Genomic DNA, 18,666 nt, shown 5'->3' on the forward strand with positions numbered 1-18,666 from the left:
CCTTTATCTCTCAGGGCTACGATACTAAGAACGTTGGCATGCATAACTGTTCATGCACGCCAGGTTATATATATATATATATATATATATATAATAAAAAAATATTATATTTTATTATTTTAAAATATCAAACCACCCTAGCGTGCATCACGCCGGACGTGATGTTTAACATCACCCTGTCTCTCAATTTACCATCCAATTAATTAAAAACATATAAACTATAATTATAAGACCAGCTCACATAGCAACCTTTATATACCATAATTTTATTTAACTTTATTGATGTGACATAGTTAATCAGTTATTTTGAAACTTTTTTTATATATAAAAAAAATCAAATAATTGACTAATAATGCAACATTAATAAAGTAAGATAAAAATGTGCTAAAAACATAATATATAACTTTATTTCTTTTAATATAATGCAAATAATATTATAAATTACACTTTTATTTAATAATTATTTCATCTTGCTAATTTAGCGGTGCCATCAATAATTAAATCAATCCCTAAAAAAAAATTCAAAAGTTAATTGTACTTTTTTTAAATGGCCGATGTAGTGGATGGTGACATGGTGTTTAGCATTTGAAAACGACTTTTCTACTCTCGAGATAAAAAAAATAAAAATAGACAAATTATTGTCATTAACTTTTTGGTTTTTTTAATGAAAAAGAAAGGAAAGCGATAAGCCTACTGCGTTGTCAGAGTTCAGATGCCCACGTTTGTCCGTGATGCCATAGATATCAACGACGACTCTCCACTCACTCCTCTTTGCATTTCATTCTTCTCACCCAAAAAACCTCGCTCTGATCACCACTGGAAGATCACCGACCAAATCCGAAGTCCAAATCTTTGCCTCACTCGCCGCCGATGAGCGACAACAAACCGGTGCGCAGGTCTCCGAGATTCGCTCCTCCAATTCCTCCGGCTTCGGATGTCAATGCGGCCCAAAATACCGCCAAGAAAAGCGCCTCCGTAGCTTCAAATCAATCTAAGCCTCTGAGAAGGTCGCCGAGGCTGTCTTCCGCTCCGGCGACCGTAAATGCTGCTCTGGCACGGCTGCATGCGCAGGGCATCAGAAGGTCGCCGAGGCTGAATGGCAGCCCCGGTCCGGATCCGGGTACATTGCCCGAATCGTCGAGGAAATCGGGTTCTGTGAAGGGTAAGGGTAGTTTGGGAAAGCCGGAGACGAGAGTGCTTCTCGGAAACACTCCAAGATTCGGTTTGTCTAAAATTGGTACAACAGAGGTTACCGTAGTGGAGGTACGTCACCATCTTCTCTTTCTCTCTTTCTCTCTTTCTCTCTCTGCGTGCGTCTGGGCTGAAGGCCGTGAAACTGAAACTGAAAATAAATTTTTCTTTTTTTTTTTTTTTGACGAATAATTATGATGAAGGTGACATCATTTTGTTGCCTTGCATTGCATTGCATTTGATGGGCTCTCTTCCTTCTTTCTATAAAGTTTACTCTTTTTGTTATAAAGTTTACTTTTTAATGAATGAAGTCACAATGGTTTAAAAATATATATATATATATATACTTTTGATAAGTAACGTGTTTGAAATATGCTTTCGATGATGGGTTTATATGTTTTGTGTTTTATAAAATATTTTTAAGTTTTGAATTATTTATATATATATATATAAAAGACTTCAATTACCCTTAATTGTCACACTTTTTTGTAATGTCCTTCTAAAAGCTCTAAACTTCTATGGAACTTTTTTTTAAAAAAATCTCAATAAATTTTTTAAAATACCCACTTTTTTTAAGAAAAAATATTTAATTTTTTTTTAAAAAAAAGATTGAGGTATGGATTGCAAATCTCGTTAAATTCGGATCAACGCTTTAAATCTTTATAATTTTTTTTAGGATCCTAAAACAAATGAAAGTATTTTGAGAAAAGTTGACTGAAAATTTTATGATGGCATATGATGTGGAGGACCCAAGTGAAAAATGGTCCCAAGTCCAACTATCTGGGATGCAATGCTGTGCTTTTAGCAGTGGGTTCACGGCTGTTGTAGTGTATCAATAATATGGGTAAAGTTCACTTAACTTCCTCAAACTATCACGATAATGACAATTAACTATCTAAATTATCAATTGCGCGACAATTTACCTCTTTAAACTATTAAAATAATGATAATGTACCCCTAATTTAAAAAGAAAATGACAAAATTATTTTTACTAAAATAAAAACAAAAATACTAAAAAATAATTTTTTTTCAAAATTTTAAGGGTACTTTTGTCTTATTAAAAATTTTATAAGAATAATTTTGCCATTTTGTTAGTATTGAGGAGTATATTGTCATTGTTTTTTTGATAGTTTGAAGAATAAATTATCGTAATTAATAGTTTAGAGATAAATAATTTTAGGGAGTTATATAATATAGCGTACTTTGTCTTTTATTACCTTCTTTTATTTATTTTTGTTTAAGTGTCTTTTATTACCTTGGGGCATCAGGTAGCGGCTAGGCAATATTGAGTAGTACAAGAACATGTGGGGATAGTAATATTTTACGATTTAGGCTAATCACGTGGGCCCGGTTGTTCTTTATTTCCTAATAATATTTTTTTAGTCCTGTTTTTGCGTATTTGGGTGGTTCTTTGGCTTTGTCTTTTTTGGGCAACTTCTCCGACTTTTACGCTTTTTTGTCTTTGCTTCAATAGTTTCAAAGATAATGGTAAAAGTCACTATTTTTTTTTTTTTTTGTCTTTTTCTAAATCAATTGGCAAGTTATCGGTATAGTGTATAGAAGAACAAATGTAAACAAAAAAATAAAAGCAGGCAGCCATTGAAAATGGAGAGTCCTCCAGCGAGAACTGGAATATAAGTGACCTACTATAAGTTATTCCATACTTTGAATAATTAGGATACAAGATGTCCACAAATCTATACATTTTTTTTAAAAAAATTATTAATTGGGTCCTTTATTTTAAAATTCGTCAACTATATTATCATCAGTTTACAAGATTTTCTTTTTGGACTTTGCTGGAAGTAACCCAAATGAAGAGACAGAACACTTTTGAACTTATGATAATGATATAATTAACACTAGCTAACATGAGTTGGTTATTTAAGAACCAGCAAATGCTTGTTCTCATTGGCTATAATTTCACAAATGGTTCAATGATAAAACCAACAAGAGCATTTGTGTTCTTCCCTTCTTCTAGGCATGAGGAAGCTTCATAAAGGAGCTCACTATATCTTCATTTCTTCTTTTGGAAGCCCTCAAAAGTGCAAGCATATGATTTAGAAACATGAAGTAGAATGCCGAAGAAGTTGGCTGCTGTCCATAACTTTTGATAGCTCACTGTTTAGTGCTTCTATAATTTGCTAATATGTTACATTACATTTTAATTTATTTTTAACAGTAGGGAGATAATTTTATCTTTTAGTTTCTAAGTATGGGTTCATGGATTTCACAGAGCAAAAGATCCAAGTGTCAAAGCTTGACATTGAAGTGAGTGAAAATCTGCAAACCCTGTTCTTTCATGGTTTGTATTGTGTACATGCATTTCTGTTTCAGTTTCTTTGCTAATTTTAAGTTTGCATTTTTACAGTACGGACGAAGAAGCTGAGCCATTATCTATCTTATGGCATGAAGATGGTGACAAGTTATATATGCCCTTAGAATATTGTGACAATAAATTCTTTGGTGAGAGGCACTTGAGAAGATCACCAAGGTTAATTTCAGCAACTAAAGACAATGGCAGTCATAAATATATGAACAAATTTCTTGGGGATGTATTTAATAAAAATCATTTAACATCTCCAAGACTATCCTCATCTCTTACTCAGGCTGATAACATCAAATTAGACTCTTCTTTTGTTGGATTGTCTAAATCAGATGAGCATCCTTCCAAGATGATTATAACCTCTTCAGGAAAATCGGATCCAGATGAAAACTGCTTGAGAGAATTTCCAAAAACATCTCTGTATGGGGCTGAAAATGGCAAAAGAGAATATTCTCTTATTGAATTGTCTGAGTCAGACGAGAAACAGCCTCCAAAGAAATTTAAGACCCCGGCTTCTTTAGAGTATAAACAGAAGAAGCACAAAAATATGTCTTCCTTTATTGGAGATCCGATTCTTGATGATGAAGCTCAAGAAAGGTGGCGTTGGCGTTATGAAATGAAGGTCATTACCCAATTATGCTTTGATCTGAAATTCATTAATTTTACTTGACCTTCAACTTATAGTTGTGTGCCACTGCTGGCAATTGCAGAGTCAAAGATCTAAAGGTCAATGCTTGACAAAAATGTGAGTAGTAAATAATCCAAGCTTGGTGGTTTTGTTCTCCTCTTTCTTAGTTTAGATGTGTGTAGTATATTCTTTGTTTCGTTTTTGCTTGCTAATTTTTTTATACACGTTTGCAGTGAGGATGACAAAGATGAGGTAGTCTGGAATGTGCAATGCCATTATGCTCGAGCTAAAATAAACAATTGCATATTTAGTTTGGGAGATTGTGCATATATAAAGGTAAAAGCACTTTAAAGCACGGGAGAATCCATTAAACATGGATGTTTGGAATAATGCAATTCCTTTTTAGCTTGGAGTCTTTAAAATAATGCAATTCTATGGACATGGAGATCAAAATGAGTTCTATCAGTCTGTTTCTAAAAGTTGTTCAGTTGCTAAATCAGAAGTCTGACCAAAACTGATCAGATTTCAGTCATTTGAGTGATATTTTTTGTGGAAGAGTTGTTTTTAAGACCTTAACAGTTCTGAGTTTGCTCAGCTAAATGTATGCTAGGCTTTCTGAAACAACTTGAGTACTGGAGTGGTTATAAACTGTGAGTTATTCCTTTAGGTGATTCAGTTCATATGTGTAGTAATGGGGAGCTTTATCGCCTCCTTAGCTGCATTTAGTTTTTTGTGACAATGGCTTAAAGGTTTGTCTTTATCTGAATTCTTGGATTTTGGGATGGATATCTTCTCTATGTATATTTTGGTTTATTTTCACTCATAGCTGAGTTTGAAGAGAACAATTTTTTTGACCGGTATGAAATAGTTGCCAGGGTTGTGAATGAATCTGGCAAATTAGTCTTGAGTTTGATTCTTGTACCTTCGGTCTACCATTTTAATAAAGCCCAGTTTTTAATTAATCTGTGGAACTTCCAAACAAGTCCTTTTCTCGTGAAAAGTTGTTGTACATGCAAGATATGGAGTATTAAAGGTTTCAAAAGCATTTTTCACTCTATTCTTTGAGATCTTAGACTTTGGAAGAATAATTTTAGTAGGGAGCTAGGTGCGTCCTTCACCCATTTTCATGTGTGCAAGGGCAGACATCCAGATCTTCCACAGTTTGGTGAGCAGAGAGGGCCTCTTTAAAGGCAGCTTCCTTCTCTGCCTTCTATTTCAATAAAAAAATAATAATAATAAATAAAATAAATAGAGATGCGTAAGTGGCTCTGGACATGCCTTACAGCATGGATTTTTTGACATGTTCCCCTTGATGTGGACACATTTAGGACATTAAGAAATATTTTATCTTTTGGAGTTGCTTTCTTGTTTCCTTGCTTTAAATAGGACTAGGTCAGGCTTGTAATTACCACATTTTGAAGGTAACTATTTGTAAAAATAAAGTTTCTCTTTCTTGCAGCTTTTTGTTTTTGGCTCTTGCTTAGCCAAAGAGTAAGATTCCCTTGTATTCTGTAAAAATTAGGTTCCTTGTTTGGATAATGTTATCTTAGATGGATTTCTATGACCGGTCAGCTGCATAGCATAGGACGCTTTTCTCGAGTCACCATTTTATATGCTTGTGTCAATGAACATAGTGGATCCCTTGCTTGGCCACTGTTGATTTTCTTAAATTGTTTTAGTTTTTATCCTTGTTTAGAATGTCATGAATGGGTTACCGTTACTTATAAAGTATTCTCTTCAGTTTGCAGTTTCAAGCTTTTGCTGCATTTAATCTAGTCTCTAATGAGTTTATCATTGGGTTCAGATCCAACGCATAGCTTCGCTTCTGAGCTGGTATTCTTTTATCATTTAAGTGCACTAGCAAGCAATGCTGTCTGGCTACGTGGTTATCATAGGCTTGGTTGGGGAGTTTTGGGTATCATAAGTTTTTCTTTAGGGCTTATGGGGTGCCTGGCTTCATTTCCATCCGTCCTCTTCAAATTTTTTCTTCCTTCAATTTTTTGCTTACCAAATGGAAGGTCCAGAATTTAATTGATTTTAATGCTGTAATAGTTTCATCCAGCTTAGTGGGTCAGTCAAACTTTTTCTAAAGCTCCCACTACAGAATTTTCTGGTCCACCATGACTTATTAAATCTTTAAATTTATTTTATTAAAGCTTTGCAAATTTTATCTGTTCTAATGTAGATTGCAGTTTGTTATATTTCGCAGCACGTGTGAGGAATAAACTTTTAAGAGTACTTTTAGTTACATTTCTTCTTGGATATTTCCATGATAAGGCCTCTTTAATAAGATTGGAAATTTTGTGCTAGTATTGTATCATTTTAAGAAGTTTACTTCTGGATATGATGATTTATATGCAAAGCAATTGTTAAGGGTGATGGAGGACAAAAACATGTGGGCAGGATCTTGGAATTTTTCAGAACAACCGATGGAGAAAACTATTTCAGAATCCAGTGGTTTTACAGAGTTGAAGACACAGTGAGTATAAAGTTGTGTTGAATGTGACCTGATTAACTCATAGCTTTGTATTCAATATCTTCTCCTTGCATTTGTTTGTCAGGTTATAAAAGACGAAGGCGCTTTTCATGACAAGAGGCGCTTATTCTATTCTACAATAATGAATGATAATTTGATAGATTGTATAATTGCAAAAGTCAATGTTACACAAATAACACCTAGGGTAAGCTTCAAACTTGCTCTCTAGCCTTTTCAATTAAATATTCTTTTTTCATTTATTTGGCTGGTTAACTATCTTTGAACTTTGTAGATATATTTTTACCAACTTCTAGTTTTAAGAAAAAAGTGAGGTGTTGTCTCTTGTATTGCAGAGTTCTTAGTATTTTGTGATTTTGTTACAGGTAGGTCTAAGATTGAACTCTATTCCACCATCTGACTTCTTTTGTGATATGGAGTACTGTGTCGACTATTCAACATTTCGCTCCTTGGTGACTGGTAAGCACTTCCTGAGTAATAATGGTTTTTAGTTTAACTTTTTCTTTTCTAAAATTTATTTATATAGATCGATGGCAGTGAAAGAAACTTTCTGAAACATATTGTTTAAGAGCACAATATCAATGGCATCAAATAACATTGGCTGAAGAAGTTTATAATACACATGCTCAGGTATCAGGTCTGCTCTAGTTATTCAAGGGAGCAGACATTGGTTAAGGGAAAGTGACCTTGTTGTAGTTACTCACTGTTCTTCTATTTGGGGAAAAAGACTTAACACCATTTGACTCAAAGTGAAGTGGTTGATAGCAATTTCATTTGTAGCATGGGTATGCAACAATATCAGCTGTTGGTTTTCCCTTTTTTTCCCCAACTTTGATGGCATTAGAGCAAGTTGCTTCCCATAGGTTGGTTGATGAGTGAGATTATTATATGGAAGCTTCTTTAATATCATGGATACCATCTTTGGATCTGGAAGTAATGACACTTGACTTTCCCGGGCAATAGATGGAAAAATGCTCTTCCTGTGGTCAAAATTGCTGCTGATTCCTTGGTCAAAGAAAAATTACTGCTGGGTGTTTTACGGAAGCTCATAATCAGTATGATCTCTTATTGAGGGTGTGAGACTAATCCTATCTCTCTAAAGGGTTATTCCTACCCCTTCAAATATGATGTAATTCTAACAATAGATGGTGCAATTCTCACAATCAAAGGATTCTTCCTATCGCATCACTTTTTCAACTCCTTTTTCCTCAAGCCCCTTATCCAGTCAGGTTTTAAAACTCCCACACTATTCCACTAATCACTGCACTTAATCCACATTAGGCCTAAATTTTTTTATGCAACTTATTCATTCTATTTCTTTGTAATATAGAAGTGCACTAATAAGAATTTTGTTGGAACATCTCTAGGATAACAAAATAATTGTTCATTACATGGCAATATATAAAACTCATGATTGTTCCCTTTTTTGTTTCCATAAACTCTCTCCCTTGTCATATTATTTTTGTTGTTCCTGGAGATCGAAAGTATCTGACTAACACTATGCTATCTTTCTTAAGTATCTGATAATACTTCTTTTACTTCAAGAGATTGATCAGAGATATGTGCCTCTAATTGATTTTGAGCTCTTTAGTCTCTTTTGCATTCCCTAAAACAGTCATGTTACTTCGTATATTTGTGCTTTTTTCTTGACTTGCAAGATCGGAAAATGTAAAGGAAACTGACCTTTACGCTGGAGACTAAGATTATTTTAACTTTGTCCAGTTTTCTATTTTGTTTCAGATAATTCTGTTAAGAGTCATGATGTATCATCACCTGACAGTGTTGAGTCTGTCTGTCCAATGGCCACTCCTACTTTTTTGGAGAAGATATCCAATGGTGAAACACTTAAAGACAAATTAGCACTATTAGATCTTTTTTCTGGTTGCGGTGGAATGTCAACTGGATTGTGCCTTGGTGCCAAACTTTCTGGTGTTAATCTTGCAACGGTACTTTTTATAGATTTTTCTTCTTCATTTCCATGTATATCATGCCAACTAGCTGCCATATATTATGTTCTATAACTTCATTTATCTTACTTTCCTCTACTTTAGAGTTGGGCTCTTGATAGTGATAGGTCTGCATGTGAAAGCTTGAGATTAAATCATCGAGAGACACATGTGAGTATACAACCTTATCTATCATTAAATTATGTCCACTCATAGTATGATAAGATCTCTTGGAGGTATGGCGAAGTAGTAATATGCTTCAGTTTTTAGGTCAGGAATGAAACGGCTGAGGATTTTCTAAAACTGTTGAAGGAATGGGAAAAACTATGCAAACGTTATAAGGTCAATGATCTAGGAAGAACGCGTCAATCAAGAGCAAAAAGTTTAAGAGCAGCCAGGTGCAATGGAAATTCTCTAAATGATGATGAGGTTCCCACTGGTGAATATGAAGTTTCTAGACTTGTTGATATATGTTATGGTGATCCCAATAAGACAGGCAAGCATGGACTGAATTTTAAGGTAAAAGTATATTATCTCTTTTTAGGCAAATGCCATATGTTGACAGTATTTAAGAATCATGTCTTTTGCTTTTTCTTTATAATTTAAAAAGATCTTCATTTATACCACTGGTGCATGTAGGCTCATCCAGTGGGTATGGTATCCTATCTAACAGTTTGCAGAAATTATATGTAGCGGAATACTACATTTGACCTATGCAGTTATTCAGCATCTTAGGTCCTCTTGAATCTTATACTTTGCATATGTCTATTTAAGCCGAGTCTAATTGTTTCTGTAATGCGTTTAAAAAGCTGTCATTTACTTATTTCTATCTATCAAAAATTGAACCAATCCTATGATTTTTACGAGTGTCCTTAAGTATATATGAGTGTTAGTCTATTGGTGTGTTCTTGATATACATTGTTGGCCCACTTCTTGATAACTTAAGCTTTTAGGATTAATGGTTTCTAAAAATGAGGGCTCTCTTCTTCTTCTTCTTTTTGGTTAATATGAGAAATTGGTATATGTGAGAAGCTTTCATTGTCATATATGCTAGCCAGGTAGGAAGTCACCGATCGTGTTTGCTTATTCCTTGTCAAGTTCTTCACCCTGCCCCATGGAGACCCACCCTCTTTTTTTCTTTGAATGGTGTCCTGAATTTTATTCATATAACACCTGTTTGATATTGTAGTTTGGTGAAAGATGATTTTCTAGTCTTAGCTGTTTTGTTAGGTGCATTGGAAGGGTTACAGTACAATCAAAGATACGTGGGAACCAATTGAAGGGTTAAGGTATTGCTAGCTGTCATTAAAGGTTTTTCTCTTTTTGCTTGACTTTGTGCTCAGTCTTTATCCAAATGTATTTTCTCAGGAATTGCCAAGAAATGATACAGAAGTTTGTAAAACATGGATTGAAATTGAAAATCTTGCCACTTCCGGTAAGTAGTTTCTACTAATTGTATGAGCTGGAAAAGTACCATAACAATTGCTTTTTCGATTTCCATTGTATTGAATCTTAAAGTATAAATATATATATTCCAGGGTGATGTTGATGTTATTTGTGGGGGTCCTCCTTGCCAAGGAATAAGTGGCTATAATCGCTTTAGAAACCACGATTCCCCATTGGCTGATGATAGAAATCATCAAATTGTAGTCTTCATGGATATTGTAAAATATTTGAAGCCCAAGTATGTGTTGATGGAAAATGTCGTTGACATTTTGAGATTTGACAAGGCTTCTCTTGGAAGATATGCTTTAAGTCGTTTGGTACATATGAATTACCAAGCAAGGCTTGGAACAATTGCTGCTGGCTGTTATGGTCTTCCACAATTTCGCTTGCGTGTTTTCTTGTGGGGTGCCCATCCTAGTGAGGTGAATTCTCACTTTATTTTATTTTTTCCATTTGTGATAATGACTCTTTAAGAAAGATATTTTACATTAATATTATTGTTGTTATAATTATCATTGTTGTTAATGTAATTATAGTTACCAGTATACATTACACTAATAATAATAATAATAGTACTTGTAATAATAATTGTTATTACTAGTATTAGCACTATTATATTTGTAACGGTGACGCTTCCTTAGACTATCAGCTGTTCACACAATTTTCCCTGACTTTATCTTTGCGATACTAAAACTTGTGTTAGGTTGGCCCATACTAAGAGAGGGGATTTATTTGACTGTAATTGTTGTTTGAACATTTTAAAAGGAATGATTAGATACATCAGTTCTTATATATTGTAAATGATACTACTACATTCTAGCAACCAAAAAAAAAAAAGAGTGATGGTCGTCTTATCTTCCAAGGTTCTCCTAGCTTGAGGAAGAGGCATATCAATGACATTGTGATGGGCTAGCATTGCTTGTGCAAGAAGAGCGTGGAATCCATCGATCATGAGTTTTGTGGGCATTTGTGTTCAGTATTTTTGGGGTAGAGTGGTCATGCCAGAACAGGTGGTGGAGTTGTTGGCTAGTTGGAAATGCCAATTTGGTAGTCATCGGTGCATAGATGTTTGGAGCATGGTTCCTCTTTGTTTGATGTGGTGCATTTGGAGAGGATGCAATACCATAAATTTGAAGATTGACCGAGAATCGTGGCAGAGTTAAAAGCTCTGTTGTTCAAAACCCTTTATAGGCTCTCAACAGTTCTCACCTCTTTGATTTTCTAGAATTTCTAGATTTCTATTCTTCTTCTTCTTCCTAATTGCGTGTCTCTCTTGTGTACTCTCTATATATTTGGGTTGTGCCCCTTTGTACCTTCTAATAAAATTAAATTTAGTCAAAAAAAAAAAAGAGTGATGTTATATTTTCTAATAAAATTAAGCCATTCTTAGTTCTGTGCAAAATAAGAAATAAAATCATCCAAAACTTCATTGTAAGAAAGTAAATAAATTCAGTTCCATGAGGTGAACAAATGAGTGGTTGATTCTTCTTCTCCTCCTTTTCTGTTTTTGATGCTTGCAGAAACTTCCCCAATTTCCACTTCCAACACATGATGTTATTGTTAAATATTGGCCTCCACTTGAGTTTGAGGTACTAAATCAGTATGTTCTTCAGATATTTAAACTTTCACTCCTGTATTCTCTTTTCTATGATTTATTTTGTACCTTCATGTGCAGCGTAATACTGTTGCTTATGATGAAGGACAACCTCACAAACTAGAAAAGGCGGTTGTTCTTCAAGATGCCATCTCTGATCTTCCAGCTGTAACCCCATAATATTCAATTGGCTTGTTTTTCTGCTTTTATCCCATTCAAAAGAATATTGAACTAATTTACTGATATAGGTTACAAACTTTGAAACTCGTGAAGAAATGTCATACCAAAAGCCTCCAGAAACTGAATTTCAAAGATATATAAGGTCAACTCGATATGGTAATCTTATCATCCTCCAAATGTAAATTTGAAGCTCTATATACTTGCGTATTAATTGACCGTTCTGCTGCAGAGCCATTTGGGTTGGCTACTTACAGTGATCTAGTTGCAAGCGTTAATTTGTTGCTCTTTTAGTTCGATACCGAATGTATCTTTTCCCTTCCTTTTTCTTTTTGTGCTATATTTCTAGTTGGATAGCAAATGTATGATCACACATTTACGCTTCTTATCAGCATTTTTGGATATTGGTAATTATAGACTAAAGGTTAGAAATTACAACAACTAAGTCATTGTCTTGGATGTGCTTGTTGGCTTTGATTTAGGCAGTGAAGGAGTTTGATACATTACCATATATTTCAAAGCCTAAGCAAATAAAAAGTGGGAAGTTTAATAATTCTCACTTGTAGACTCAAGACTTCTTTCAGTGAGTAGTATCTGATCTTAAACATCCAATCCTTAACCTAGTAGGTGGATAGGTTCAATCTAACTAGTCCATATACCCATGGATAAACTCTTACTCAACGGTATGTGGGACTTTCTTTAACATCTACTCTTACTTGACGGCCCAATAAAAATAGAAGAAACTGAACAGTAACAAATGGGCTCAACCAGCGCAACAGAACCAGAGATATATACAAATGGGCCCATGTGGAGTCCATTAACAGATAAACCGGGCTTTGATATCATGTTAAAGCATCAAGCTTAACCTAGAATTGAAGTTAAATAGAAGAAAACAAATTGAGAGAGGATTTGAATGCAGGGCCTCCTGTTTTGGTGCTACTATTCATTATCACTTATCCCAATAAGCTGATATGAAAAGGAAAATTGTATCGTAATTATAGTCTAACAGGGGTGTTTAGGGGTTGCGTTTGGTATATATTTTTTGGTTAAAATCTTTCCAATCAACATCATTAAAAGAAAAACTAAAAGCTATTGTCTCATATGTAAATGTTGTAATCCTTCTTTTTAGCTAGATTTAGATGATCTTGTTTTCTTTTTTCTGTTCTTCTGCTTCAAATGGTTAAGTTATAATTGAATGAGGACAACTAGGTACTATAAGATTATGAACATTTTCGATGTCATAGATTTGGTTCTAGATTGAAACACCAAGTTCCTTAATCCATTAAATCATGGACTATCTTATGAATATTGAGTTTTCATTTCATACTAACATAGTCCAGTTCACAGCATATCTGAACATGTCTTCAGCAATCTAGCCATTCCCATATATTTAACTGAGGCATATCCTGTTTCTTTTCATCAATTGATTACAAGTGATGATTCCTAGATTAGGTTGGCAGCTACTTTTTTGTTGTTATCTAATGGATTTATTTATTAGCCAGTTTCTTTTTTCGTTGAATCTAATTTAATTGTATAAATCATCAACTCAATTCTATTCCCTATTAGATCAGGCTTTTGGAAAAATGGTCATTTGTTATAATATCAGATCCTGAGTTCTAACATTTTCTTCACTCATACTTCTCATTTAAGGTTAAAAATTCTGACTGTCGGTCCCTACTCATTAAGGGAGGGTTTAGGCCCACCAATGTGGGGGGGGGGGGGGGGGGGGGGGGGGGGGGGGTGTGTTAAAATGATGGTTAAATAATGGAATTCAACTTTTTATGGATTAGTTTAGGCTTTTTAAGAAAAGTGGTACTTTTATCAATCTCTATGGCCATTTTGATGAAGCTTAAGATAGTAGGCACTAATCGAAGTAATTTTGAGATTGGGAAAAGTGTTGACATATACTGTGCCTATTTGCCACTTAATTAGATATGTTCTGAATTTTCCTATTCGTCTGAATATTTGGAGATAATTTAATCGAAGCCACACTAGTAAATTGCCTTTTAGAAGACTACTATGCATCAGCATATTATGTTCCCAATTACAATTACTTGAGTTGTTTGTATCTCTTTTACCATTCTGTGTGAACAGTGCCTGCATTTGATATTTGCTTGTGGATGAATTCATATTCTTCAATCAGTTATATATTCTGTCCTGTCAGTGTAGATCCTAAGTATTTCATATATTACTTACTAAAAAATCATTTATTTCATGTACTTTGACAATGAAACCAAGTTGACCAATATTGTTGCTATTATTTTTCTTTAATTTTTATTCTACAGAGATGACTGGCTCCACTCTAAGTGGCTCTTTAGAAACAAAACCTTCACTTTTCGACCATCGGCCTTACGCATTGAGTGAAGATGATTACTTACGAGTTTGCCAAATTCCAAAAAGAAAAGTCTGATACATTTAAACTTTACATTGATATCTGACCTTTGACCCTATCTACTGTTTCTAACTTATTAGAACTTCTAGGGAGCAAATTTCCGAGACCTTCCTGGTGTAGTCGTAGGAGCTGACAATGTGGTTCGGCGAGATCCTAAAGAACAAAAGCTGTTGCCATCTGGAAAAGCAATGGTGAGTGTTTGTTTTCTGATGGCTGGGAAGAGGATTAGCTTCATTTTAATGAAATTTCTATGCCATGAAATTATACCAATGTAATATTATGTCTCCTCTGTGTGTGCGTGCGCGCCCAAGATTGAGCAGCATAGTTAAATCCAACTTTCTGAAAAAGATTGTCTTCCAGCTACAGTCATATTGGAAAGAAATAACAGTTAGATTTGATAGGTATTCACATTCTTCTGAATTTGGAGAGTAAAGTTCACTCGCATTGGTGAATTTTGGAAAATTCAAAGGATATTGCCCTTTTTTCCCCTGTAATTTACTTGGTAAGATCTGTATTTAGGAGCTAGAGAAATCCCACCCCAAATGAAGCCACAAGTTTTAAACTATAGTCGTTAAATATGCCTTTTGCAATGAAGATAGGAAGGAAGAATGAAATATTGTAAAGACTATATCTCAAAGAGTTCTAGGCAAAACTCTAGGGACTGACAGTAGCTGCTTGTATGTCACAGAACACTATAACAAAATTATGAAGAATAAGTAAAATGAAAGCATTTTACGCTAACTGGAGCAGGCTGAAAAATAAGTAAAATGAAAGCATTTATATTCTTTCTCCATAACATCAAGACAGCTAATAATGATGAAAATACTGTTTTATTTTACTTTTAGGTACCAGATTATGCCTTTACCTTTGAGCAAGGGAAGTCTAGAAGGTTAGATGTTTCCTCTTGGTAGCCTCAAAGATATGTTATTCTTGTATATTAGTTTCTATTATTTTGATAATCTGATATACATGTAGGCCATTTGCAAGGTTGTGGTGGGATGAAACAGTTCCCACTGTAGTAACTTTCCCAAGTTGTCACAATCAGGTCTATCCTTCCTCTGATTCACTTTGGTAGTGAAATTACACATTTTTGGATATTGTTGTAAGCTATTAAACTTGTGTAGGCAGCATTACATCCAGAGCAGGACCGAGTCCTCTCCATACGGGAATATGCAAGGTTGCAAGGGTTTCCTGATTATTATAGATTCTGCGGTACAATTAAAGAGAGGTATGTAGACTTATGCATGTTTCAGGCAGAACCCCCCACCAAAAAAAAAGAAAATGGAAAGGAAAAGGAATGTTGTTTTTGTCAACACTAAGCATTCATCAAAAGTTAGCTTTGTTCACGTCATGTGTGAAACTGCACATGGACTATCACTGTTGTCAAGATGTGGTTTTTCCAATTAGAAAATAGGCCTATGAATAACATCAACAATATAATGTTTGGTTGAATTATTATTACTCTAGTTTTTGATGAAAGGACTCAACAAGAAAGGGATTTGTAGGGGGCTATTTGTGATACATCTTATAAGTTCTGGCACATGCAAACAATGACTTTAAGCTAAATTAAGAAGATAGATGAATAGTGTCAAGTTTTGTATGGGAATGGTCTCAGTGTTGACTTGACATTATTTGATAGAATTTACTTTACTTTTTTTTAATAAGTAATAATCGAATTTTATTAAAAGCGTAAGGCGTGCCTACGTACACTAGAAGTATACAAGCAGAAACACCTAACGAGTAAAAGAAAAAACCCACTCAAAATCCCTCAGAAACAAATAACCGAAGAAGCCAAGTTAACCCACAAAAAGCCCCACAGAATCACCCAACAGCCCTTAAAACCCACACAGGGCGCTACAACACAATGGTCTTGCCCTTCCTTCCCCGAGAAGGCCCGCTAGCAATACCGTAGTTAATGGAGCCTTCTAAATTTAACAGCTCTCTCTTTCCCTTGATCCTAGGCTGCACGACCTTTGTCTCCCGTAGAAAATTCTCTTTCACCTCATTCAGCAACGCTTACTTCCAATCATCCTCCTCATCGTCATCCCACGCCTGATCCAGGGGATTGGAGGACAGGTCCCCATCGCGTGCTACCATATTTGCCTGACGATAACCCTCTTCCATGTCCTGCAAGATCACCATATGCGGCTCATCGTCCTTTACACCTTCCCTCAACCACTCAATCAGCCACTTCTGGGATTTGGTTAGACCATTTTCCACAGTTATGGTGTCAAAGGTGCAAACCCCCAAAGACAGCCTAGTGATAGAATTTACTGGAGGATTCAAAACGTTGAAAGTTGGGCCCCGTATGACCTCCAAGAACTATGCATAATCAAATTGCTGATTTTAAACAGTCTGAAATTTTATTTGTTTATATTTTAAATTCAGGTTGCTTGTAAAGTATTATCTTACAATTTTCTTGGTCTTTGAGAAACATAAGTTGCTGTAACATGTTATTTTCAATTTCTCATCATCTCCTGCATGAGTTATGTGAGTATTTTGTAGTAAACCTGGTGTCATTAGAGTTTCTTTGTACTTCGTTCAGGTATTGTCAGATTGGAAATGCAGTTTCTGTTCCTGTTGCACGAGCCTTGGGCTATGCCCTGGGATTGTCATTTCGAAAGCTCAGTGGGGACGAACCACTCACAACTCTTCCCCCCAAGTTCTCTCATTCAAACTATCTTCAATTGGTGAAATCCCTGTCTCACGAGAGTAACTAGTACTCATTCTTTACCCGCATGCATTGATCGTATAAGTTGTGGCAGTTTTATTCTGACAAGAAGCAAAATGGCTGTAGCTTTGGCGAGCTTGCCGCGGGGGTATTTTGAGCTCACTTGGTAAATTTGGCTAAAAACAGGTTTTACTGAGCTCACTAGAAATGCTCTTAGGTTGAGTTTTTAATGCGCGGAATTGATGTAGAAACTTCTCCTGGCTCTGTTGATAATATTCATGGACGTAAACTGGCTGTGGGAAGGCCAGTTCCATTATCTTTGGCCAAACACAATGAAATGATTGATTTAGTGTTTCCATAAACATTTTTACTTGAGCAACTTCAAATTTAACCTAAATTGAAATTGAAGATCTGAATACAGCTAGTGAAAGGCAGAGAATTGGTTGCTGAAAAAATAGACCTGTTAGAATGTGGTGCTATGCCTTCAAATTGGCCCATCTATACTAAAATTGGTCCAGTTTGAGCATCCTGGTCGATACTTCTCATAGCATAACAATTTCATTCTCATGCAATTAGGAGTACTTCTCTCCACAAATATGGTAAATTTTAGGATACCTATTTTTCCCCTTCATGAACTTAATTGAAGTGAACTACCTGTGCCAATCCAGCATTGCTTTATTGCAATAAGAGAAAAATTCTCTCCCCTGTAATCTTTTTTCTTAATCAATTAGAAAAAAAAAAAAAAAAAAATAGTGAAGCCAATAACCATATCACTGCCAATGTGGACTTCTCCATTTAGCAACCATACAATGAAAATAAAGCAGTCATGAAATGATGGTGGGCTTTCAATTACTCACACTAGTTCTACCTCATTTAATACTCCAAAACCAACTTTACATCTTTAAAATGTTTTTGATTGCTAGAATGTTTCTACTAATCTATTATCCATACAAAAATTCCATAAGGATAATAATTGTTTCTTTAAGCTAATAGATACTTATATCTGTTGAAATATTTTCAAAATTAATATTTATAGATATCTTTTTGTGTGTTGAGAATGTTTTAAAATGTAAAGTTTTAAAGAGCATTGAATGAAAAGAGTCTCACGTTGGAAAGAGAGAAAATGAAATTGGCATTTATAAGACCCAACAAACTTTAAATGCTTGGGTGTATACACAATAGTATATATGCTAGTACGGTGTAAAGCACCACATGCACGTGCGCATGATGTTGGGCTGTAGGGTGCTTTTGTGGCGCCTTGATGGCACACTTGGCACTTAGCATCGGAGTAATCTGATCATGACCATTCATTTTTGGGAAAAATACATTTTACCCGCCTGAACTATCCATCCATTTGCATTTTGACCTCTAATGTTTAAAAAGCGACACTTGACCCCCCTCAAACTTCCAAATCGTTGCAATTTGACTATTTTGACTTTTTTTTTTTCCAAAATGCCCCCATCCCAAGTTAAAAAAAAAAAAAAAAAAAAAAAAAAAGGTTAGAAATTAAAGGGTGTCTGGCTTGAGGTGGCCGAAGCCACCCCTAGGCCCAACTGGGGTGGCCAGCCATCCTTTAATTTTTAATTTTTAATTTTTTTTGAAATTTTAATTTAATTTAATTTAATTTTTTTTTTTAAAAAAAAAAGCTTGGGATGGGGGCATTTTGAAAAAAAAAAAGTCAAAACAGTCGAATTACAACAATTTGGAAGTTTGGAGGGGTCAAATATCATTTTTTAAACATTTGAGGTCAAAGTGCAAATGAGTGGATAGTTCAGGAAGGTAAAATGTATTTTCCCTTCATTTT

General features: G+C 34.9%; 1 protein-coding gene across 5 annotated transcripts; it reads left to right on the top strand.

The window, feature by feature from the left end:
- The first annotated feature begins 674 nt into the window (after positions 1–674).
- Positions 675–17,315, top strand: CMT2 (chromomethylase 2). Of its 5 annotated transcripts, none has more exons than XM_059585446.2 (23): positions 684–1,263; positions 3,425–3,459; positions 3,560–4,136; positions 4,225–4,259; positions 4,376–4,478; positions 6,517–6,621; positions 6,704–6,823; positions 7,002–7,095; positions 8,377–8,582; positions 8,688–8,753; positions 8,853–9,101; positions 9,813–9,871; positions 9,951–10,017; positions 10,121–10,450; positions 11,549–11,617; positions 11,704–11,790; positions 11,871–11,958; positions 14,085–14,203; positions 14,281–14,382; positions 15,037–15,080; positions 15,167–15,236; positions 15,316–15,419; positions 16,737–17,315. In XM_059585446.2, exons 1-23 carry the CDS (start codon positions 871–873, stop codon positions 16,909–16,911), a joined length of 3,297 nt encoding a protein of 1,098 aa, XP_059441429.2. In that variant the 5' UTR covers positions 684–870; the 3' UTR covers positions 16,912–17,315. The 5 variants fall into 5 exon arrangements, 4 of the variants coding, with proteins under 4 accessions (XP_059441431.2, XP_059441429.2, XP_059441430.2 ...); XM_059585447.2 differs by having other exon boundaries at positions 4,376–4,394; XM_059585449.2 differs by lacking the exons at positions 684–1,263; positions 3,425–3,459 and having other exon boundaries at positions 3,638–3,682; positions 3,847–4,136; positions 16,737–17,314.
- Positions 17,316–18,666: the final 1,351 nt, after the last annotated feature.

The sequence above is a fragment of the Corylus avellana genome, chromosome 3 (assembly GCF_965113065.1).
Source record: "Corylus avellana chromosome 3, dhCorAvel1.hap1.2, whole genome shotgun sequence".
NCBI lineage: Eukaryota > Viridiplantae > Streptophyta > Magnoliopsida > Fagales > Betulaceae > Corylus > Corylus avellana.